The sequence below is a fragment of the Pteropus medius genome, unplaced genomic scaffold (genome assembly GCF_902729225.1).
Source record: "Pteropus medius unplaced genomic scaffold, Ma_sr-lr_union100, whole genome shotgun sequence".
NCBI classification, from domain to species: Eukaryota; Metazoa; Chordata; class Mammalia; order Chiroptera; family Pteropodidae; genus Pteropus; species Pteropus medius.
In genome coordinates, this window is record NW_024352148.1 from 958,109 (window position 1) to 981,170 (window position 23,062).

At 61.1% G+C, this 23,062-nt stretch overlaps 1 protein-coding gene across 4 annotated transcripts in view; it reads left to right on the plus strand.

Moving 5' to 3' along the window:
- UGT8 (UDP glycosyltransferase 8) overlaps positions 1–22,766 on the plus strand; it is a 40,418-nt gene extending 17,652 nt beyond the window's left edge. For all 4 annotated transcript variants that reach the window (XM_039846901.1, XM_039846904.1, XM_039846903.1 and 1 more), the window contains 4 exons: positions 16,321–16,463; positions 17,534–17,610; positions 19,790–20,009; positions 20,674–22,766. In XM_039846901.1, the coding sequence (XP_039702835.1) occupies positions 16,321–16,463; positions 17,534–17,610; positions 19,790–20,009; positions 20,674–21,037 (804 nt within the window). In that variant the 3' untranslated portion in view covers positions 21,038–22,766. The remainder of the gene's footprint in view (positions 1–16,320; positions 16,464–17,533; positions 17,611–19,789; positions 20,010–20,673) is intronic.
- Positions 22,767–23,062: the final 296 nt, after the last annotated feature.

Consider the following 23,062-nt stretch of genomic DNA (forward strand, 5'->3'; position numbering starts at 1 on the left):
GTCACCCAGCCGTTTTTCACCCCCCACGGGTCCCTCTGTCCGTCGGTTTCACTTTAAAAAAGACAGCATTTTCAGTGGTCTTGGAGCCTCCTGTGAGTGGTAGTTTCCTGGTTTGACATAATTTCTGGTGCGACACTGGCTCCACCTCCTTTGTGGGTTCCCCGTTCTCATTTTTCTTCTGGGCTTTGTGATGATTCTTGCGAAAATCTGCCTTTTATTTACACTGGCCATGTTGGCTGTGCCAAAGGCCCCGCACACCGGCACAACTCACATGGACGTGCCCATGGGTGTCTGTGGGCCCGTGTGTGTGAGGGTCATTCACAGACTTCTTTAGCAAGGACAGTTCCAGAGACGATCGTCTTACACGGATGTCCCTTGTCCCGCTGAGGCTTACGGGCTTGGAGACATGCATTCCCACTGGGTCTTCTCTGGCAGATCCAGCTGATGCGATAAACTGTCTCGGGTTCTAGAGGTCGATGAGTTTCTCAGATACTGTGTTATTCATAGGTCTCGGTCGTGACACTGAGCTGGCAATGCCCCACGGGGCGGCCAGGCTCATTTGTGGGCTGCCTGGTGTCGGGGCGGGCTGGCTTTCCAGATGGTTTGGTTTCACAGCCTGGGACCAAAGGGCGGGACAGTTTCTAAGAGACGCGGGTTAAAAGCTTTCATAGCGTTTGCGCCTGAAGAAACTCCAAGGTGTCTCGTTCAGGTCCGTTCACGACGTTTATTTTCCCCTCAGAGCAAAGAGAGCACGCCATTCATTTGCCACCTAGGAGATTCAGAAGCTCGAGTGGCTTCTCCAGCCCACACCGGCTGTTGGGGGCTGAGCCAGACACATGCGTGGAGTTGCCGCTGGCAGATGTTTGGTCAGGACGCCTGCCCCGCTTGTCACCTGTTCGATTGTTTTCACATTAATGGGGCATACAGAGCTGTGTTTATTTGAGAGCTCAGTGGTTGTGAGGACATAACGTGACCATCAGGTTAAGCCGTTTGTGTGCTTCAGAGGCGTGGTCGGAGGAGGCAGCCAGAACCCGACCGCTTTGACTGCAAAGTGCTGAATCAGGGAAGAGTGAGGTCCCCAGGCCAGGGCTCGGACCCGTTCTGTGTGCGCGTCAGCAACGCGCCCAGCTCGTAGGCGGCCTGCCACCCGGAGCCCACCTGGGGCCCTCACAGCGCGTGGCCGGGGAGAGGCCTGGCTGGACACAGGCACCGGGCAGCTTGTGTCCTCTGTCGGAGCAGGGCGGAGAGAACAAGGGTACAAATTAAAAAATAATAATAATAATAATAAAGGTTCGCTTTGGCCAGGAAGGCCTGGGAGTGTGGGTCCTGCCCAGTCAGGTCCTGTATGAGTTACACGAGAGGGAGACGTGGCAGGGACAGGGTGTGGTGGCAGCTTCTAGCGGTGGAGCCAGGGGTGATGACCGTGACTCCGCAGCAGCGTTGACCGTGTGTTTACTTAGGGGGCCGTTGGTTGTTAAAGTGAATGTCTCTCTGGTGATGGTTTTCGATGGTTTTCTGTTGGCTGAAGTGGTCTGGTTGTGCCAGGCCGTGATGTCAGCCACTTCTCGGCCTCGCAGCCCCGATCTGTAATCACACCCTAACTGCGTGTTCCGGTGGGTGCTCTCTCTAACTAGAGTGTGGGTGGGTGCCTCCTGCGGGGGCAGGGGACACCATTTTATATCCCGAGACCCTGGACAGTGGCGGGCACTCACTCAGTAATCGTCTGAGTGTAAATGACCCGCTCAAACACAGCAGTTGGCCCAGAAGCAGGTTTAGCGGACACGGCGCCCGCATTCCCCGGCACCCCGACTTCGCGGTTCCGACTCCGGTCTGCACACCGCCGCCGCCGCCGCCGCGAGCCAGGTGTTGGGCTGTCATTTTGGTGGCTGAGCGTTCTGGCTCTGGGGCGGGGACCACTCCGTGTCCCAGCCGGTGAACTGGCACGGTGCGAGGGGCAGGGGCTGCTGCCGTCCCGGGAGGTGACTGGTCGTCCGCCGCCATCGTCCGCTGCTCCTGGCATGGAGGTCGGGAACAAGGGCGACCTCCTGGTACCAGTCGTGCCATTTGCAAGACACTTTTACTCAGAGAAATGCAGTCATGGGAGAGAGGCAGAGGCCGGGGCCAGGTCGGGGCGCCCGTCTGTCACTCTGCCCTGCGCAGAGCCGCCTCACAGAGGACGGCCTTGGGGCACGCGACGCCGCCTTCGTCCGGGTCGCTCCGGCTCCAGCGTCGGTCATCGGTGTCTCGAGTGGGTCCGACTTCCAGTCTGGGGTCGGGTCAGGCGTCCGGTCCAGGGTCCGGGTCTGGCGCACGGCGTCCGTCATCGGGTGTCTGGGGCGGGTCCGCTTCCGGTCCGTGGTCTGGGTCCGGCTTCTGGTGTTCCGCTTCTGGTATGTCCTTCGCTGTCTTGTCATCAGTATGCCGGAAGGCGGTCTGCTTCGGTCCGAAGTGAGTCCGGCTTCGGTCTGTGATGCCAAATTCCAACCGGTCTGGCTTCCGGCGTCATCGCCGATTGTCTAAGGCAGGTCTGGCTTCCGGTCCGGGAGGTGACCGGCTTCAATCTCTTCAGCCAATTAGGTCGCTTCCGGTCACAGCTTCCGGCGTCTATGTCGGTATGCAGGCGGGTCGGCTTCGGTCGGTAGAAGTCGGCTTGAGTCGTGGCACCGGTCCCAGCGCCGCAAAGTCCGGCTTCCGGCGTCTGTCATCCGTGTCTGGCTTCCGGTCTGGGGTCGGTTCCGCTTCTGGTCCGGGGTCGAGTCGGGTCCTACTCCGGCACCCGGTGGTCATCAGGGCGTCCTCTGGGTTCAGGACCCCAGCGTCACTTGGACCTTGAGCGCGAGCGTGAGGCGGCGGGGGAGCCCGGCCGGGGGCGTCTCCTGGACACCCAGTCACCCCGGGGGCGGGGCGGCGGGGCGTGGCCCCCAGGCCGGGTGAGGGGCCGCTGGCGAGGGCCGTCGCACAGCGCGCGACGGGGGTGGCAGCAGGGGCCCGGCCAGCTGTCACCGTGGCCGCAGCGGGGCCCGTGGGTTGGTGGGGACGCGTCTGCGCGCGCCTCGTCCCTGGACGATTTTAACTGTCGCAGCGCAAGAGCGAATTCTCGCTGTCCTGTGCCCGCCGCGTCCTCGGCCGTCAGTCCCGGCAGGGCCCTCGCCCGGCCCCAGGGAGCAGGGTGCTGGGTCTCCTGCGGGGCCAGGGGGTGGAGGTCCGACTGGATTTGACGTTTCTTCCACTTTAGTGACGGTGTGAAATAGAACATTCTGAGCACCGGGCGCAAATAAAATACAGACTTATATTCTTCTGTCCAAACATTTGGCTCCGGTGCAGTTAGGGCGGCAGAACCCAGGTCAAGCAGGCATCTGTGCAGGTGCGTTTTGCACAATACAGAAAATACCTTTTTTTAATAAAACATAATTGAATTGTCACATTTATTGAAGGATTTGTTTTCCTTGAACTGGAATTTCAAAGAAAAATTTTAAGTATACCAAGCCATATACACAATTTGGTTTCTTCTTACCTTAAAAATTGTATTTTTCAGCTTTTCGCGATGACAGAATTTCTAAATAGATTTTGCAAAATGTTTCTTCTTAAATGCAAAAATGGAATTTGCAGGAAAGTGCAGTTGCAAATTCGATTTCATGTTGGTAAAATTCATGATTAATTGAAATCTATGTAGAGTAGTAAAAAGTAGGGTATTTTCTTATTCTGCTGCAAAGCCAAGGTGCTTGAAAAATTGGCTCAGTTAGAAATAGAAATGCCTAACATTGAGAAAATGGGAGAGACAACAAGGGACGTGACTTCTGTGCTGGGTGACACACGGCCCTGTGCGGCTGAACGCAGGCAAGTCCATTGCTTCAGAAGGCGTGTGGCTTCCCCTGACCTGTCTGGATGTGGGTGGCTTCCGCCATCGTGTTTGGGTGTGGGCGGCTGGCTTCATCTGTGTGGACCCGCTCAGCAATAAAGCTGGTCTTCAGTTGTGACGAGTCAGTAGAAATCGCAGGCGGTGTGTTACATTAGAGTGAGTTCGACTGAATGCGTTAACAAGATTAGGCTGGTTTCTTTCTAGTCCAAATAGCTTTTCAGCGGAGGTGACAAATACGACGCGGTTTTCAGCCTTATTTGTGTGTTGCGTGGGCCACTGCTTAGTGACAGTGTCTGCCTTCTCGCTGAGCGGCGAGGGCCTGGGACGCTGTGTCCCCAGCGTGGGGCCCTTTGTTCTCTCTGGGAGTCAGTATTAGGCGCCGCCGGTTACGGCCAGCCAGTGGCCTCACAGCTGCGCCCTCAGCACTTCATCCTGCTGGGACCCGCTCACCAGCCGTCGGGCTGGACAAAGCCTGCCCAGTGCGGTGGACACAACACCGTTTTTGTTTGAGAAACATAAATAAATAATCTTCACGCATGCGAGGCTTCGTTAGTGAGCGTTTGTGCTGCAGGGTGAAGCAGGCAGTCTTTAACAGAGAGCTTCCCGACAGGGACCCCATCACTGTCACCATCCCACGGGTCGCTATGCCCCAAACCGTGGGTGGCCGTGCTTAGAGCCGTCAGCTTCACGTGTGCTTCCCGAGTGCCCGGCTCGCCCCCCGTGTCCTGCCGCTCTCCCGCCCTGCTTGCCCCCGACGCTCAGTGCCCCCTCCTGACCGGGTCGCGGCCTACAGACCGCATTCCCCTGGGGCGGGGTCAGGGAAGGCCCTCAGAATTTTCCTCCTGGTTTTTGTGACACTTCATTCGTGTCAAGTTTTGAGTAATTTCTGTGGAGAGTTTCTGCTAAACCTTTGAATGTTGCTGTGTTCAAAAGCCTGACAGACAGAATCTGAATTTAACACCTAAAATTAATAGCCTTTGCAAAGGCTAAGAATGAAGTGTGAATCAATTTGTAATTAATCTTTGTCAGCTGACAATCAGCTGCTGAAAAGAGAAGCATAGACACCCGACTATGGGTGGCAGTGCGACCTTCCCAAATGAGAATGTCGCCTTAGAATGTCCCTTCCCCCAGCCTTGGCCAGGGCTGTCCCTGCTCGTTTGGCCTCACCCCTCTGTCCCATGAACAGGACAATACTCGGACCTGGACCCTATTGCGTTTTGGTCTGGTGACTTCCCGAAAAGCCCAGTCACAGATTCCACATCAAAAAGTGGGGAGAAAGTCACGTCACTGTCCGAAATAGTGGCTCTAGGAACTGGGTGACACAGTGTTAGTTAGAAAAGAAAAAGAGTGTTTGGGGTCTGCAGCCTCGGTGCCCGTGGAGCAGATTTGCTCAAATCGGGTTATATGACTGCAGTTATGAGGGCATCAGGACCCCAAGTGTGAGGAGAAACTTACTGATTCATAAAGGATTAAAAGTTAAAGCGAATTCGCAGAAAAATGAGAGCGAAGGATGGAGAAAAGCTATTGAATAATTTAAGACTTAATTTTTTCAGAGCAGTTTTAGGGTCACAGCAAAATGGAGCAGCAGGCACAGAGTTCCCACACACCCCGACCCCGCGTGCACCCCGCTGTGCATGCCTAGCTGATGACCCCGCAGTGACATGTCACCACAGCTGATGACCCTCCAGCGACACGTCCGTACCCGCAGTCCAGTGCCTCCGGGCTCACTCTGGGTGTTGGACTTCCCGTGGGCGTGGACAGGGCGTGGTGGCGTCCCTCCGTCATCGCGGTGTCACGGGTGCAGGTTCCTGCGTGAACGCCATGGAGCAGGCCTGCCGGGTCCCGTGATTCAGGACGTTTGGTTTGGTGAGACTCTGCCGCGCTGTCTCCCAGAGCGGCTGCCTTTGCAGCCCCAGCAGTGACCGAGGGCTCCTGCCGGTCCACGTCCCCCAGCATCCGCGTCGCCGGGGCCCTGGGCTGTGGCCGTTCTGATGGGCGTGCGGCGGTGTCTCCCTGTTGCTGTCACCCGCACGTCCCTGATGACCTGCGCTGTGGGGCGTCTGTCACGTGCTCCTCTGCCGTCTGCACGTCTTCCGCAGTGAGGGGTCCGGTCTTGGGCCCGTTTGTGAAGCAGCTCGTTCGTGTCCTCGCTGTCGCGTTTAAGCGTCTGTCGTATGTCGTGGGTCACTGTCCTTCATCAGACGAGATTCTGTAAGTATGTTTTCCCGGTCGGTGCCTCGTCCTCTCAATCTCGTGACACCGTCTTCTGCAGCGCGGACGCGTTGACGAAGCACCGCTGACCGCTGTGCTTTCCCCTGGCGCACCGGGCAGTCATCGCGTGCCGAGGTCATCGCGACAGTCTCCTGTTCCCTCTAGGAGGCCACGGTTTGCTTTACACTCCGGCCGGGACGCGTTCCGCGCGCATCTCTGCGAGGCTGTGAGTCTGCGTCCGGGCTCCTGCCGTTGGCGGCGGAGACTGGCTTTTCCCCGCGGGGCGGCCTCTGCGCCTTGTCTCAGAGCAGTGACCGTTCCCGCGGGCCTGTTTCTGGCTCGGTCCTGTCCCACTGACCCGCGGGCCCGCGCTCTCCCGACAGCACGGCGTGTCTGTCCCCACAGCTCCGCGGTCTGTCCGGGAGCTGGCCCGGCGGTCCCCCGCCCCTGCCGCGATCCTGCAGGACCTTCTCGTCTTTGCAGATTGACAGAAAAACACATTTAGAGTCATTTTTCCCATCTACCTGCTCACCGAGAGATTTTACAACATGACTGACAATTTTAAAAGTGATTCTGTGACAAGACGACGTCCTGCAGTTTTCGGCGCACGGAGGTTCTCACGGAAGGGAGACGGGGCGCGGACGGCATGGTGGCGGCGGGCGGGGCAGGGGCCTCCCGCGCGCCCGGCGGCGTCTCTCGCCGTGAGGAGCGCGACTGTGCCCCGCGTGTTTCGCGGGTCGTGACGTGTTTGGCGTCACAGGGACTGTTGGGTTCTGTGCCCGGCAGGGCCAGGCGTGGCCGATGCCGGCAGCTCCCAGCAGTGTGACCCTGCGTTGTGGCGTCCCCCTCGGCCGCACCGCGTGCTCTCCTGCACGCGACGCTCTGGCCAAGCCCGTTCTTTCCACCGGCCCGCTGGGCCGCGGCTGGTTCGCGGTCTCAGTTCCACGCGAGTGTTTTCACTCGATCGCGCAGCTGTCCGAAGAACCGCCCTGGACAGCTGGGCCCCCCAGCACTCAGCGCCGTGCGTCCTGCAGCGCCCTCCCGCCGTCTAGTCTGTGAGCGGCCGGGTTCAAGTTCGCCACTGGGCTCTCTGTTGGCATACGAGGAAAGTGTGTTCGTTTCAGAGGAACATGTCGTTTTAAAGGACCACGGACGGATGAATCATGGAAAAGTAAACAGGGCGAGTCACTCGTTTAGAGACACAATTATCCTCTTGCGTTTAGAGAAAGTTTTTAAATGAAAAATACGGTGTTTTCGTGAATTATGCATGGACCTCTGAGATACGTTGTCATCTCCGATCAGTGTCACACTTCACTCAGAACAAAGTCAGAAACAGCTGCCCATTTAAAAGATTGTTTTTCTCCAAAATGGGAACTCACTTTTGGGGGCTTTGAAAGAAAAACAGACCTTTCTGGTCCCTGGTGTTTCGGAGCCGTTTCAGTTCGTGTGAATGTGGCCGAAGGTGCACGGTGAAGACCCTGGAGGGCGGGCCCGGCCCCTGCGAGTTTCGACCACGGCCATGGCCACGGCCCCGGCCCCGGCCTCGCTGACTCTTGTTTACATTACAGTTACGAAAGCGCCGTTTGCCCGGGACGCCATGGCGGTGGCCCTCGGAGCTGCTTCCTGTGATCCGCCCGTGTGCTCGGGATGGAAAGACACACCGTGAACACAGGTTTACGTCTCAGTAGTTACACAGCGTTGGTGAGCGGTGGCCCGAGTCAGCCACTGGGATCGCAGTGGGGACAACCGGGCGGGAGCGCCCTTGAGAAATGAAGTCGTGCAGAGCCGCGTGCTGGCGGGAGGTGCGGGTCACTGGTCCGCGTGTTCCGTGCCGTCCCATTTGGTGCTGACAGAGAGGCACTCGTGGGGCGAGACAAACCGTCACCACATTTTCCCGAGTGAGGGTGTTAGTCCTTGGCCTTCAGACAGCCTCTCAGGGCATCGTTTCTCGGGTGGGAAGCCGTCAGTCACGCGGCTCCCTGGGGCGCTGAGCCCAGTGTCGGGAGCACGCGGAGTCCCGTGATCTCAGGGGCACGGGGACACTGCGAGCCTCTGCCAGCTCCCCAGACGGAAGCGAGGCCTGTGGCGGCGGCGTGCACAGCCGCAGAGGGCTTCACTCTGCCTCTGGGACAGTGTTTTTCGTGTCCTGTTTTAGTGACAGTCTTGAACGCCACGGTCAGAAACGAAGCTCGAATTTCTCAGGCCCCTTCGATGTGTCTTTCTGGTTTCAGCCAGTGGAACCTGTTCCTTCCGCTCCTTCTCGTCCCCACTCCCGATTTCTTCACACTGCCGTGACCTCCCGTGCAGACAGCTGCAGGGCCTCTAGCCAGTGTCCCAGGCGCCACCCGCAGTCCTCCCCCCTGCCCCCCGAGCCTAGCCACCTCTGACGGGGCTGCCGCTTCCGGTGCTCCCGCACCGGTCAGTCACTTCTCTCTGGGGCGCTTCCCTTCCATCACGGTCAAGTTCAGCCTGGAGAGGGGCAGCCAGGCCTTGGGCTCCTGAGTGTCTCTCGTCTCAGGCCCATCTGCTCATCCCCATTTTCGACATCGCTTCATTCGAGAGTCTTCCTGGCCCTTCACTGTGCTGCTTTGAATTCCACGGTCGGCGCCAGCATGTTGCACTGAGGCGCAGTGGTCTGTCCACTCATCTTGCCCTTGCTGGACTGGGCGCCGCGTGGTAGGCTCCTTGCCATCTTTCTGTGTCCCTGGAATGTCGTGGGCCTTCCGTAAGCATGTGCCGAGTGGACAGCTTAAAGCAACTTGTAACTTGTGGTCTGTGAGCTTTAAATCTGTCCCTGCCTGAGATGTCCGGCCTTGCTTCATGCTGGTGACAAGCCACATATCCTTTCGCTTGCTTGCAGCTTGTCGAGTGCCCAGCACCCACAGGATGTGTCCTGGGCACCCGGTGCCCGGCACTGAGCAGCCCTCCGTGTTCCCTCCACAGCTGACCGTGGGGCTCCCGCCTGACGCTGTCACCGATGTGGGACTCTGCTGGGCTCAGCTCATCGCTGGGGCTCATCCCGGTGCCTGTGTGTTAGTGCCCCTCACCCGGCTGTTAGCTCATCAAAGTCACATCCAGTTTTTCCTGAATTAACATTCCTCAAACCCACGGTGTGTGCGGGGCTCAGAGCTGCGGGCTGCGAACCCCCTCGAGGCGCGGCGGGCAGGTACACTGACCTGGCTGCGCGGGGGTGACTGGGTTTGGAAGCCCTCGCGGAGTTTCTTGTGTGAGAATGCGAGCCAAGGACGCCACTCACGGGGCCCTTGGGGACGGCGGCTGCTCACGGAGGTGGAGGCGGGGCGCAGGGGACGCACTGTGAACCGGTCACCCCCCGGCCTGCTTGGTGCTCTGTCCTGTTGCCGGTGCGTGGTCACCTCTGCTCAGTCCGGTGGGCCGGCCGGGGGCGCACATTGCAGGCACAGCCTTCCTGCCAGCGCCCTTTGCCCGTTCGGTCCCCGGCGTGGCTGGTGGGAGCACCCGTGTTTGACCCCCTTGTCCCCTCGGCCACATGGCGGAGTGCCATCCAGCACCTGAGCTGGTCCCAGCGGCCAGCACCAGGCGGCTGAGGGGCAGTGTCGGGACCTCCACGCTCGGCGGGGGTGACGCGCACGCAGGGGACCTGCATCTTCTCCCTCACGCTGGCTCAGGTCCACCCAGAGCACCTCGTGACCGACGTCTGGGCTGAAGGTGACAGTCTGGGGGAAGATGGGACTTTTAAAGTTGCCTTCGTGACCCCAGAGCTTCTAGCGCATTCTGTCGCGAGTGGTGATTAGCTGGGCACACGAGGGGAGGCGGTCGGCACGTTCAGAGGACTTCGTGGGCAGTGATCGGGGTGGGGTGGTGACGCCTGTGCACTGAGGCAGAAAAGCAGGACGTTTCCAAGGACAGGAAAAGGAAGTAGAGAAAGTAAGAAGCGTGGCGCGTTCGCCAGCCGCAGACCTGGCCGGGGCTCCCGAGCACGTCCCTGGCCCTCGGTCTCGCAGGGAGTGACAGGACACCGTCCGCTCGCTTGGGGCGGGGCCGCGAGCTCGCCGGGGGTGTCTCCGTTCTCGAGGTGCGGCCCTCCGCTGTCTGCAGTGGGGGTGCCCTGCGTGTCAGCGTGCAGGTCCCTGAGCTCGGGGCTCCACAGCCTCCCGCCCAACGCGTTCAGGCCCTTCAGCCGTGGCAGCGTGGGGGACGACATGAGCGGCAGCTCCCCGGAGCCCGAGGCTGCGGTGCCTGGGCTTCAGGTGGGGGGGGGCGCCGGGCGCTGGAGGCGGGTGTGCTGGTCCCGGCCGAGGGCAGCCAGGCAGCAGGAGCGAGTGTGCCGCTGAGCCCTGGTGTCACGGCACTTCCCAGGCCCCGCGCGGCGCCCCGAGCCTGGCCGGCTGCTCCTCTGAGCCCCCGTTTCGCATCCTGCGTGGTGGCACCACTCAGCATCCCGTCCGTGACGACAACGAGGAACGCGGTAGCCACGCTCAGTGCAAGCCCATCTTTGCGTCACATGAAACTTTGAGGTGGCAGTCCAGGCGCGTGGTGAGCGCAGGGTGCCCAGGGACCCCCCAACCCCTGGAGCAGCTCTGGTCCTCGGGGTCCTGCTGGGAGGCCCGCCGTGCTCACCGGTCCTTGTCCAGAACACGGGCCCCTCCGGGCCGGGACCGGCCGAGGACTGGGGGTGTTTCCGGCAGCGCCGGCTCCTCGCTCAGTTATAAAGACACGTCACCCACGGGTCCGGCAAACAGGCGCAGCTCATGCTCCCTGTGGCTCGCTGCCCTGCGTCCCTGGCACAGCCGAGTTACACGGGCAGTTAAGTCCACGTTCTCTGGTCCGAGCACTGTGGGAGCCGTGCTGGGTGGCCACGCTCGTCCGGCCACCGGGCGTCCGCCCCGCCCCCCGTCGGTGTGCAGCACCTCCCCGAGCCAGCCCGGGGGTGCCACGTGTCAGGGCTGTGGGCTCCTCTCTGCTCAGGCGCTCAGCCCGGGCCCTGACCCCCAACCATCGTGTGACCCCTGGGTCACACTCGTCACGCCTGAGGGTCTGTGTGGCAACTGGCTGCTGGCCCGCGGGCATCCTCTTACTGCCCATCTGCGGTCCCGTCCGAGCGCACTGTGTCACCACCGGTGGCCCCAGGGCCCTGGCCCGTCCACCCCTCCCATCCCCACATGGGCACCACTCGCCGCTCCGCAGCCGTCTGCACGGCCCCGCCCACGCGTGTCCACTCACCGTGTCCCTGCGTGCATCCCCACCACTCCGCGGAATACTCAGCGGCCAGCCTGGCTCTATTAAAAGCGTTCTTGGCGTTGATGGTGACGTTTGGTTGCTGGTTTTTAGTTTGTTGGGGTCAACCGTCAGGTGACAGGAGCCCAGGATGACCTCGTGATGAGCTCGGGTCCCCTTTTCCAGCTCTTGGGCCTGGCACCCGCTCTTTAACTGGCCGTGTCACCTCTCGTGTCCGGAGACAGATGCTGAGTCCCTTCCCCCGCAGCGTCTCTCCTGCTGCCTCTTCCTCCGAGCACCCCTCCCTCTGCCCGAGGCTCCTCTTTACGCTGCCAAGTCCTGCCCGTGACGTCACAGACTCTGCCCGCTGACACCCGCCTGTCAGAAGGCCCGGAAGCGCCCGTGTCTTCACCCCGCCCTCTGCCTGCCCTCCGGGGACCAGGTGCTCAGCTGGCGGGGGTGCCGGGACCGTCGCCAGCAGGTGCCTCCTTTCTGTGGTTTGTGGAGCACTGCCTGTCCGCTTCTCCTGTTTCCCGTCACTCTGGGTGACTCACGCCAGATCCCTTTCGGACCCACGTGGTGCAGCGAGGCGCAGACGAAGGGCACCGTGCGCCTTGGAGAGGGCGTCGCGTCCGCTTCTCGGAGGTGTCGCCCGAGCTTTCTCTTCAGCCACGTTCCTGTCTTCTGACCCGAGTCTCAGGTGTTCTCTCAATTTTCCGTGAACTTTAACACCGTTTCAAGATTGCAGACCAGGCCAGCGGCCACTCCGCTGCTTCCTCTGGCCATGGGCACCACTAAAGTGCCCACGACTATCTGCAGTTAACGCCTTTGTCGTAAGGGTGCAGGTGGCTCTTGGCCTCCTCGACTTATTGAAGGACACACGTCGTGAGGCCAGGAGGGGGGAGGGCCCTGCGTCATGCCACACGACGGGCGACGTGGCGTGTGTCCTGTGAGAGGCACAGCGCGCCTGGCTCGGGCGTGGTGGGCGTGGTGGGCATGGTGAGCAGGAGCAGGCGGCAGGGTGCAGGGAGCCGTGTCTGGGGCGTGGGGCGCGGGTGAGGGGCAGGAAGGGGGCTGTCCTGTCCACGTGGACAAGAGCTGGTGAGGGGCGTGGAGAGCAGTGGCCGGCAGTGCTCGTGGGGCAGCGAGCGGGCTGTGAAGCCCCTGATTGGGACTCGACGTGGCACGCTGCCATCGGGCCTTTCCCCAGCGTGAGCGAGCAGCTGGCCGCCAGCCGGTGGTTCAGGAAGCAGGGTCCTGGGCCCTGGACTGTACAGAGACACCCATGGGTGCGTCCCCTTCCTCCTCCTCACCGCCCCGCCCCGCCCCCGCCCCGGGAGCCCCGTGACATAAGCAGCAGGCGTCTTTCTGCGGCGGGTTTTTACTTTCCGGTGCGATTTTCATCGTCTTGTGCCCAGCGGTCACTCTGCGTGCTGCTGTCTTCGGTACCCTGCCGCGGTCACGTCCGGGGACATCCTGGGACATCTGGGTCTGAAGGTCTTGAGAACCTCGAAAACCGACCCGGCCTCCAAGCAGCGTCTGCGATGCCGCTTCCCTCCTGTGACTTTGACGGCTGCGGCGAGAGCTAACGGCGTGGCGGGGGAGAGGGCCCCCCGAATCCCGGGGGCAGTGGCCACACTCTCGCCAGTGCCTGGGCCTCGCTCCGCCCCCGACAGGTTCAGGCGCTGGTGCCACGTCTGCCAAGTCCTCACAGAGCCACCCCTGCCCTGGGCCACTGTCACTTCTCCAGGTCCCTTGTGGCTCGACCCCTCTGGATAACCTTGGCAATCGCCTGAACAGTCTGAGAGTGCAGCTGGGTTTGCGTGGCGCGGCCTGCGAACGTGTCCTTGTCCTGCCTCTCGGTCGTGCACGTGCTTCCACCCGCTTTGCCTGTGGAGGGGACAGCCTGCTGTGACCCAGGGCACACCTTGGTCGGAGCAGCTTTGTTCCCTGGCCTTGGAGTAGCCACCATCTCGTCCACAGTCTGGGGGCTGCTTGTCACACAGCCCCCCGGGAAGACAGCAGAGTGACTCGCATGTGACAAGGCACGTGTCTACACTCGGCCTCACTGAGTCTTCCCGGTGACCGTGTTTGGGGAAGAGAAAGCTGGGCACCAGGGCGACCGGAGGGAGGGCACTCGGCGAACTGCGGCGTTGGCGTCATCGCCGGCCCGCGTCCTTTGCCAGCCGCGTCGCTGAGGGCAGCGGTTCGTACGTGCTCATCTTGAATGGTCGCTTTTTCATCTTGGGGGCAAGCTGCTTCGTAAGTGTGGCGAGCTGTCTTAGCAGCAGTCAGAGCACGGTCCGTGGCCCACGATGTTTTTAAAACATTTTGCACCAAGATGCCCATTGCTATGTCACCTATTGCTGCTGCAGAGCGAACATCCCACCCCCCCGAGCAGAGCCCACGTGCTTCGTACCCGACGCCCAGAAATGGGGAAGAGACCCTTTGGTTTTGGTGTTGGGACAGGAGTGGGGACCGGGCCCAGCCTGTCGTCCTCACGTGGGGCGCGTGCACTGCCCGGTGTCCTTGCCTCAGACCGATGGGCCGAGCAGGACATGGGGTCACTTCCTGCGCACGTGGCCCTCAGGGCTGCTGTCTGTGGGGAGAGCAGACTGGGCTGGGGCCCCAGGCGGCCATCAGGACACGTGCTGCTGACACTGCAGAGCGGGGTCCGTCCAGGTTCCGGCGTGTCAGAAGGAAGCCTGGCCGGGGCAGGGCCTGCCGTCCACCTTCACCCACGCGTCCTCCCTCTGGCTCGGGCCAGTGGTCTCGTAAATGCTGCTCCCACGTTCCCGGGTCCCGTGTCCCGCGAGGTGTCCGTTGCTGGGGGGCTCCGTGCTGGCGGCATTCTGCTCCCGAGTGGCCCCCATCGCGCTTCCACGCCTGCCTGCGTGTTTCCCATCGCCCTTCAGTTCCCAGTTCCGTCACGTCCAGTGTCACCTAACGTTACCGAGCAGCCCACACAGGGGTGGCGGTGGCTCCCGCCTCGCTCTGGCCTCGCTGCTGTGCCCGTGCGAGGAGGCCCGGGGGCGGGGGACAGGAACCCCATGAACCCCGGGAGCCCCGGAGTCAGCGGGGTGGGGAGACGCAGCAGTGCAGGCCCTGACGCGTGTCCTACAGTGACGGTGGGTGGGGTCTGGGCTGGACGGAGCCGATGGCTGGGCCGGTGGGACAGGACAGAGCGCGGGAAGGGCTGGTGTCTCGGCCGAGGAGGGCGAGGAGGGCGAGGTGTCCGGAAGGGCGGCGCTGGCTGTTGGTTGGAGACAAAGACGGGCCGCAGGCCACGCTGTCTTCCAGGTAGAAGTCTGGACGCCAAAAGGTCAGAAACGAGAGAAGCAAACTGTAGGACGACTGGCGGGATCGCCGGGCGTTTGAAAGGCCCCCGGAGAGCGAGGCGTGCGCTGAGTGGGACCGGACGCCCGGAGGCCGTTTGGGAAAGACAGTCTGTCCTGCCAAGGAACACGTGGCTCGAGCATTGTAACCAGGCGGCAGTTAACAATGGACCAACTGTGTGGACGGAGGGAATGCGGGACCAGGGGCCCGGCAGGCTGCAGAGGGAACGGCTGGCGGGAGGACGTGGCCCCGGCGGCTCCGGGACGGGGCGTGGCGCGTGCTCCCGTCCAGCTCTTTGCGGCCCTCGCGTGGAACGAGGGTCTTCTCGGGTTCGCAGGTTTTCTCATTTTGTCGTCGGTGCCAGTTCTCTGCTGAGCACCGTGCAGACGTTTCCGTTCTCGTCGCTGTTCTCTGGCTCTCGCGTGTCTGTCATACTGTCCGGCTTCACACTCAGGGTCCCGGGGTCCCGCGCCCCCAGCCAGGCACAGCAGCCGCCCCCGGGCCGCCAGGTCCCCGGCGCACTGCACGGGGTCTGGCCCTCGGTCCCCCTGCTGGTGCCGGTGGACGGCCGCAGCCTCACTGTTTTCCGTGTCCCCGGAGCCTCCTTCCCTCACGAGCTGCTCAGCACGGCCTGTCTGTCTGTCCGTCCGCCCGCCCGTCTGCCCGCACGTGCCTGAAACCCGAGGCTCGGTCGCGATGGCTCCAGGGCTGCTGTGCGCCCCGGTTCTTGCGAGGGCATGCCCCCCTGTCCTCGCTCCTCGGCATTTTCTGGCCTTTCTTGCACATTCGCTCTCGAGCCGATGTCCCCCAGCTCGTCCAGCCCCGTGGCCGTGCTCCGGGCCTGCACGGACCTCATTTTCTGAAACTCGGCGCCTCCAGACCGCGGTTTCCCGCGCACGCGCCCTGCTCTCCTCCCGTCCTCCCGCGCCGTGTCCCGTCTTCGTCACAGGCGTCCCGCGCCCTTCGTCAAGTTCACCGCACTCTTAGGTGTGGGGCTCGTGGGGATCCACTTGGTTTCAGCTCAGTGTTTTGACGGGCATTTGCCTCGGGCCGGCCACCCCGAGCTTCTTTTGTCTTGTGTTGAATTTCTAGACTTGGGTTTTTACACGAACACATCTGTTACGAAGGTTGTTTTGGGGGCACAGTTGCTAAGCCAGCTGGCAGTTTATGACCGGCGGGGTCCTCCTTTCCCGGAAACACGGCCTGTGTGCGCGCACCCCCGCCTCCTGGCCCTGGGGACCCGGGCGACCTTCTCACCAAGCTCCAGTTGCGAAGTCTTCGCTGCATTCGGCAGATTCGGGGGCCCTTCCCCTAGTCCCTGGTCTTTCTGTTCACGCTGCCCGAGGGCCACCCTTGTCAGCCTGACCCCAGCCCCAACCCCAGCCCCTTTCCGTTGCTACAAGTTGCCTATTTTGCAAGTTTAGGCCGAAGGTCGGCCATCGTGGGGCGGGCTCCTTGTCACCTGCTGGTGTTACCCGACCGGCCTCCTTGTTCCAGGTGCGTGGCAGACGGGGCGCCAGGGACGGGGGCAGCCTGTGCAGGGCCGTGCTGCGTCCCCACCTTTGCTGCCCACTCTGAGCAGACGACCCGGGGCCCGTTCAAACCTGTGCTGTGCGCAGTGGGGTCAGGGCGCCGGTCAGGGAGCCGGGGCTGGTGGCGCCGCTGCCTGTGGACCCCATTGGTCCCCGTAAAATTAACTGCCGCACATTGGTTGACAGGATCTGCAAAGCTGGGTGGACGACACCGACGAACACGGCTTTGTCCTGGTGTCCTTCGGAGCCGGAGTCAAGTACCTGTCCGAGGACATCGCCACCAAGCTGGCCGGGGCGCTGGGGAGGCTGCCCCAGAAGGTGATTTGGAGGTGAGGCGAAGACACGCCGCTTCTTCACGGCTTCCACGGTCGCCGGCTCGGCCTGTGGCACAGTGACCCTGGCGGGCTCCGCGGTCCCCACTCTCGCCCTGTTTCTAAGTGCGTTGAGACTCGTGTGCTGTGGCGGGTGAAGAGGCGCCTGGCCTGTAGCGCAGAGTGGGGGGACACGGGGGGACCCTGCATGGATGCGTGTCCACGTCTCCTCCGCCCCGGCCCCTCACTTAGCTGCTGCTACTTATTTAAACGTCTGCGTGGCTGCACGTGTGCCCCTCCGAGCCAGCGAGGGAGCGTGCGCGTGAACGACAGCGCGGTCAGCCATTTCAGGGGACCCTCTGTCTCCTCTTAAACGCTTTCAACTTTCTGTCACCCAAGAGGTGGCCTTTAAGGCCACAACCCGCCAGTGAGCGCTGGTTAAGGCCAGCTCGGGGGGCCCAGCTCCCTGGAGAGGCGCGGCCGGCGAGTGCGTCCAGCGTCACACCCAGCCTGTCGGCCCTGACGTCAGTGCAGCCGCGGGTGGGCCGTGTCCCCGTGGGCCGGGCACAGCGTGTGGCGTGGGCACCGCCTGAAGACTGGCCTGCGGGACTTGCCAGGCCCGCCAAGCCCCTGCCGGGCTCCGGGGCGCCCTTCCGTTTCCCTGGGGACGGTCGTGTCCGATAGACTTTTAAGGTTTCTCTTTCGGGGCAGGACCGGCCTAGTGACGGCCTCCTGCAGCGACTGCGTGGGAAGCACCTTGGCTTCTCGCATCCCTTCCCGGGGCCCCGCGCCCCCCAGGCTCGCCGGGTCCTGCTGGCATCGGCCGCGCACGGGCCTGCACAGTGCGTCCCCGCCGTGGCACAGGACGCAGCCGAAGGACGGGGCCTCAGTGCTGGCCCAGTGTCTGTGTCCCCCCTCGGCGGGCTGGGCGCAGCAGCTGACCAGCCTCGCCGACCAGGAGGCAGGGTCCCCTCTGCCAGCGATCAGAGCCGGCCCTGCAGCGCCCAGCGTGGGGCCCACCGCGCAGCCCGGGCGTCTGCACGAGGGGTGGGTTGCGGTATGCCGGAGTCGTCTGCTGTGCATTTCAGGTTTTCGGGGACCAAACCGAAGAATCTGGGGAACAACACGAAGCTCATGGAGTGGTTGCCACAGAACGACCTGCTTGGTGAGTCGGGGCGGGGGCGCCGGCGGCCCGGAGTGGCCCGCGTGTGCGCGACGTGTGCCTGGGGTGGCCCGAGTGGGTGTGACCGCCCACCCGCGTGGCTGTGCAGTGCGTGTGCTGTTTCCGAGCCGTTGAACCCTCCCCTCACCCAGTATCTCAAGTGTGAAGCGTCAGACAACGCGTCAAAGCTTGGTCTTCTGGGAAATGCTTTGCAAATATAATTATTTGGATCTATAAATGAAAATTTTTAGACCGGTCACCAATTTTGACTTTCTAGGAAATATACTTAATCAACCATATAGATTAGCAGTGAGTAAAGCTATACTTAATTACGCTAATCAGCTGAAAATAGTAAATTAAAATGCTGAAAACGTAGATTTGTGTTATAGTTTTATTACAGACACCTCTGAGGACCCAAGAAAGTCGAGTCCTTTGTTCCTTTGAAACCAGAGAAGCAGAAGCCCAAGCAAACAGTCACGTTATTGTAACTTTACTTGGATCACCTGCCTAAATTTGCCCCTAAATCACCAGGCATTTGAAACACTTCACTTCTTTCGATTTATTTATTTATTGGGATTCTGGTGCTCAACTCAAAATTAAAATAACAATTTTCTGCATGTTTTTAAGATATTTGGATATAAGTAGAGCAATTATGCTCAGTGAGCACAGACATTAAAAATGTAAATCGTTTTCTTCATTGCATTCCTAGGGAAATATAAAGCCGTGTTACCTTTCAAGATATTATTTACTAAGAAAATCATAAAAATGTTATTAATTGGGCAGTATTGACCCTCTTTTGTTCAATAATACTAAAATCTTACAAATTATGTAAAAGTGGCTTTAAATTTTAATTATGATCCTAAAATTAGACTTTGAAAAAGTATATTTCAGAAGCTCAAAGGGTCACTCCTAAGATTCAGCAAATTGTGTTTTGTAACTAAAATCCAGGGAGGGAAAGCCCAGCGGGGGGGGGGGGGGGTCTTCCTGTCCCTCCAGCTCGGGGTGGGCACAGGCGGCCTCCCTCCCGGAGACTTGTAGTTCTCCCTTTCCCTCCTGTGTCCTTGCGGGCACGGCCGAGCCCCGGTGTCCTGCGGTGCTGGTCACAGCGTCCGGGAGCCTGGGCACAGTTGTCGTGGGGTCTCTTGGTGGCTCCCAGCAGGTGCGGCTGCTTAGCCCACGCGCGAGGCCCCCAGTGCAGGGCTCCTGGGGTCCCGTCCTCCGCAGGCCCGGGTGCGGCCTTTGTGGGTCCCCCCTCGGCCTTGCACTGTGGTTGGGGGGCAGGAGGAGCCCAGCCCAGTTCCCACCCCTCCCACCCCGTCCCTGCTGTCAAGCTGGGCCTGGTGCTGAGGTCTGCAAGGCGAGGTCTGGGACCCACTGCAGGGGCGGGCCCGATTCAGGTGGAGCGGAGCCCCCAGAGTCCGGTTCTTACCTGCACTGAGCTCGAAGGATTTGCATTTTGTAACTCCGGTTCCCCTCGGGCCGTGCAGCTGAGGGCTGCGCTTCCTTATCCTGCTGTCCCAGCCCGTGCCCCTGTCGCCGAGTGTGGGCTGTGCAGGAGACACTGAACCGTCTCCTTAATTGTGGTCAGTCCCTCCCGTATCCCACGACAACTACACGTCCCACGTCGTCCCGCCTCTCACGACTGGTCCTTGCTGGCGTCGGCCCTTGCTTGTCTCTGGACCCTGGTCTGTGAGACGCTGGTGCTGACGTGACGTGGCTGCTACAGCCACCGCGCATGGGCCATTGTCCTGCGGGGACGAGCAGGCTTGTCCCGTGGACTTCTGACAGCAGTCCCACGCTGTCACGTTTTCGCAGGGAGTGTTTGACCTGGGTGAGGGCGAATGCTTGAGCAAGCAGGACGTGACACCAGCTTTAGCAGACGGTGGTCTCCCCCTGCGTCTGTTGCTGTGTCCTGCCTCCACGGACCCCTTGTCAGTCCCTGGCCGTTTAAATAGGTGTGGCAGGTCAGTTGGTGTTCGTCTCTTAAGAGAAAGTTGTGACGTGCTTCTTAAATCTTTAAAGCTTCACATCTTAGCCGCTTCGCAGTGGCTTTTAGCTGAGTGTGCAGATGAGATAGCCCTGTACGTTCATTGGGGCATCGACGTCCAGGATCCGCCTGGAAGCCCCGCCTGCGACGCGCAGCACCGTGAGCTGTCCCCCTCTCCCTCTCTGTCCCGCCCAGGGCACTCCCGCATCAGAGCCTTCCTGAGCCACGGCGGCCTGAACAGCATCTTCGAGGCCATGTACCACGGTGTGCCTGTGGTGGGCCTCCCGCTGTTCGGGGACCACTATGACACGATGACGCGGGTGCAGGCCAAGGGCATGGGCATCCTGCTGGAGTGGAAGGTGGTCACGGAGGACGCGCTGCACACAGCCCTGGTGAAGGTGATCGGCGACCCCAGGTGAGCTGTCACTGCGAGAGCTGGCGGAGGGTGTGGGCCAAGCACCACTGTCCGCCTGTCGGTGGCCAGGGCGTCACGTGCCGCCTCGTGCGAGCTCTCTGTGATTTGGGCAGTGAAAGAGCCATCACTTGTCCAGCCGTGTTTGACCTTGGCTCAGAGTCTACCAAGATTTGCTAAACCAGTGGGGACAACCGTGGTCCGTGCGGTGTGCCCTCCTCTCGGTGGGGCACTCATAACCGCGCGACCCTGGTCCCACCACTCACGCTGCAGAGACGAGGCACCTACACTCGGAGCCTCAGCTGTCCACCCAGGTGACAGGTATTGGGGTGGCAACCCGAGCCAGACCCGACCCATGCTGCCCGGCACTGGGCTCCCAGCACTGGGGTCACAGAGACCCTGAGGCTCATCCCCTCCGATCAATGGCTCATCAGCATCTTTCTCTCTAAAAAAATCGTGATGTCTTGAGTTGACAGGTTCACAGCCAAGTGTCAGGCTGAGAGCTGACCCGTGTGCTTTAAGCAGTGCAGCCCCCACTTCCGTGGGACAGCCCCGTGATCACGCATCTCGGGGCGTGGGCCATGGGAGAACGTGGTGCCACCCCCTTGACGAGGGATCATGACACCATCCGTGTCTGCCCATCACTCTGTGCTCCCTCTGCCCACAGCTACCGCCAGAGCGCCCGGAAGCTGTCCGAGATCCACAGGGACCAGCCCGGGCACCCGGTCAACCGCACCATGTACTGGATCGAGTACGTGCTGCGGCACCGGGGGGCGCGGCACCTGCGGGCCGCCGTGCACCAGCTGTCCTTCTGCCAGTACTTCCTGCTGGACGTGGCCTCGGTGCTCGCGCTGGGCGCCGCCGCGCTCTACTTCCTGCTGTCCCGCGGGGCCTCGCTCGCCCGCAGGACACTCAGAGGCTGGTGGTCCGGACGCAGACACAGCGTGGCCAACGGACACCCGCACAACGGGGTCCTCAACGGCAGGTGCCACGGCGGCCGCCCCGCGAAGCACGCGAAGAAGGCGCAGTGAGCCGGCCCCGCACCGGCTGGACGCCCGGCCTCGGGCCCCGCCACCGGCCTCGGGCCACCGCCACCGGCCTCACTGACGAGCGGGCGGCCCGGCCCCCGCCCCGAAGCACAGCCCGGAACGCAAAGACAGAGACGCGCGTCACTCGCCGGCCGGCGGCGGAGGGTTCTGGCACCGAGCCTCGTGGGAGCCTCGATGACTTAAACCGATTCGGTGACCGCGTCAGACCTGAGTTTTAAGTCCTGGTCCGCGTGCGTCCCAGTGAGGCGCCCCCGCGGGGCGTGCCGTGCGCGTGTGTCCTGACGGGGCTTTGGCCTGGCCGAAGGCACGGCACGCTCAGCGACGCGGGAAGGCGCTGAGGGCCGGCGCTTCTCCCCCGGATGCGGGATGCGGGATGCGGGAGCCACGAGGGACGCCCCCGCCCCGGGGCATGAGAGCGTGGCGCCCGCGCCCGCCCGGCTTTGTGTTCGTTCGTTTGCCGTTGGCGCTTTTTCCCTTTCCTTACTGTGGGCGCGTCTGTGAGAAAAACTTACAATTAAGTAAATGCGGGAATCAGTCGTCACATTTTACTTCCTTCTCCACCAACCAATGATTGGCCTCTGGAAACATTTTGTAGTTTTTCTACTTCATTTTCTTACATAACATTATGTTAAATGTGTGAAAGCAGCAAGGTTCAGATTTTCGTTCAAGTTCTTTAACAGTTAAAGATTATTGTTTATGTGGCATCTTTAAACGACTGTTGTTGAATGTGTTTGTAACTGTCTGATGGCTTTTCTGTAATGTAATTTTTGAACGCTCAGGTGTTCCCTTTCCAAAGTTTTAACCTTGAGACACTGTCCCGTCCCCGCCTCTTGTGGCCTGGGTCACGCAGTCCGCGTTACGGGGCGCAGCATCTAACTCTTCCCTGGGGAGCCTGTTCGCTCTCTGTCGTCCTGGCACCGGCTCTGAGCAGCGTGAGGTCTTCATCCAGACTTTACGTGACGTGCGGAAGTGACAGAAATTGACAAAACCGTTTTTGAAATGAATTTGTTCCCCCCTCACTCCTCCACCCCACCCCACCCCACCGCCCAGTCCCTCACAGCCGTTTCTGGCCATTGTGGCCTGCCGGGGACTCTGACAGCACCCGCTGGGCAACAGAGACGCACACCAGACAGCACAGGGCAGCGCCTCCCTGTGGACCGTCTGTGTCCTCAGCATCCGCACGCACTGCTGAGTTTATATGTTCACCGTCTGCCGTCCCGGGTCTGACAGCTGAGGGTAGGAGAACACGACATTTACCTGATGACACTCACTCACACGGGGAGAGCGGTGACAGTTCCGGATGCGGTCCGGCCCTGCGTACGCCATGACACGCGGCCCGTGCCCGCCCACCGGGAGCCCCGCTGCGCGGAGGGACCGCCGCGGGCAGCCCCCCGGCCGTGCACACACGCTGCTCTCTGAATACTTGAAACGGCATTTTGCGTGCCGGCCCGTGCTGTGCCTTTCCACAATCTTGCCGCCGTGTCGCTGGTAACGGGGCCGAGGCAGGGAATGCGGGGTGCAGGGCCCCAGGCGTGCAGCGAGCTGAGCCTGCCCCTTTCGGCATCGCATGAAGCTGCCGGCACACCTGGATGATGGAGCGTACGTTCGTCCCCGCTGTGATGGGACTTAATAAACACGATTTACAAATAGTTGTGGTTCGCATATACCGTCTTTCCTCGGGTTTCATCGCACTGTGTAACCCCTTACAAATGCGTATGTGTGTACGCGTGTGAAAACCGTGTCACCTGCGACGATGACTTTTTTATTTCTAGTCTTACAAGGTCATCAACGTGGGTCTTAAGATTGTCTGAGAATTAATGCCAGGGGAGCTGTCGACTGCTCGTTGCTGTCTGTTGCTAGTAGCTTATTGTTAGCCGGTTGTCGTAAATAGTGATTTTTCGATTTTCCACACTTGGGCTAGATTCCCTAATAAAGCAAAGTTTTCAAGAAGGTTTTTATTCATTTATTTTTTAAAAAGCGTCTCTGCAGGTATTTCTGTGGCCGGGC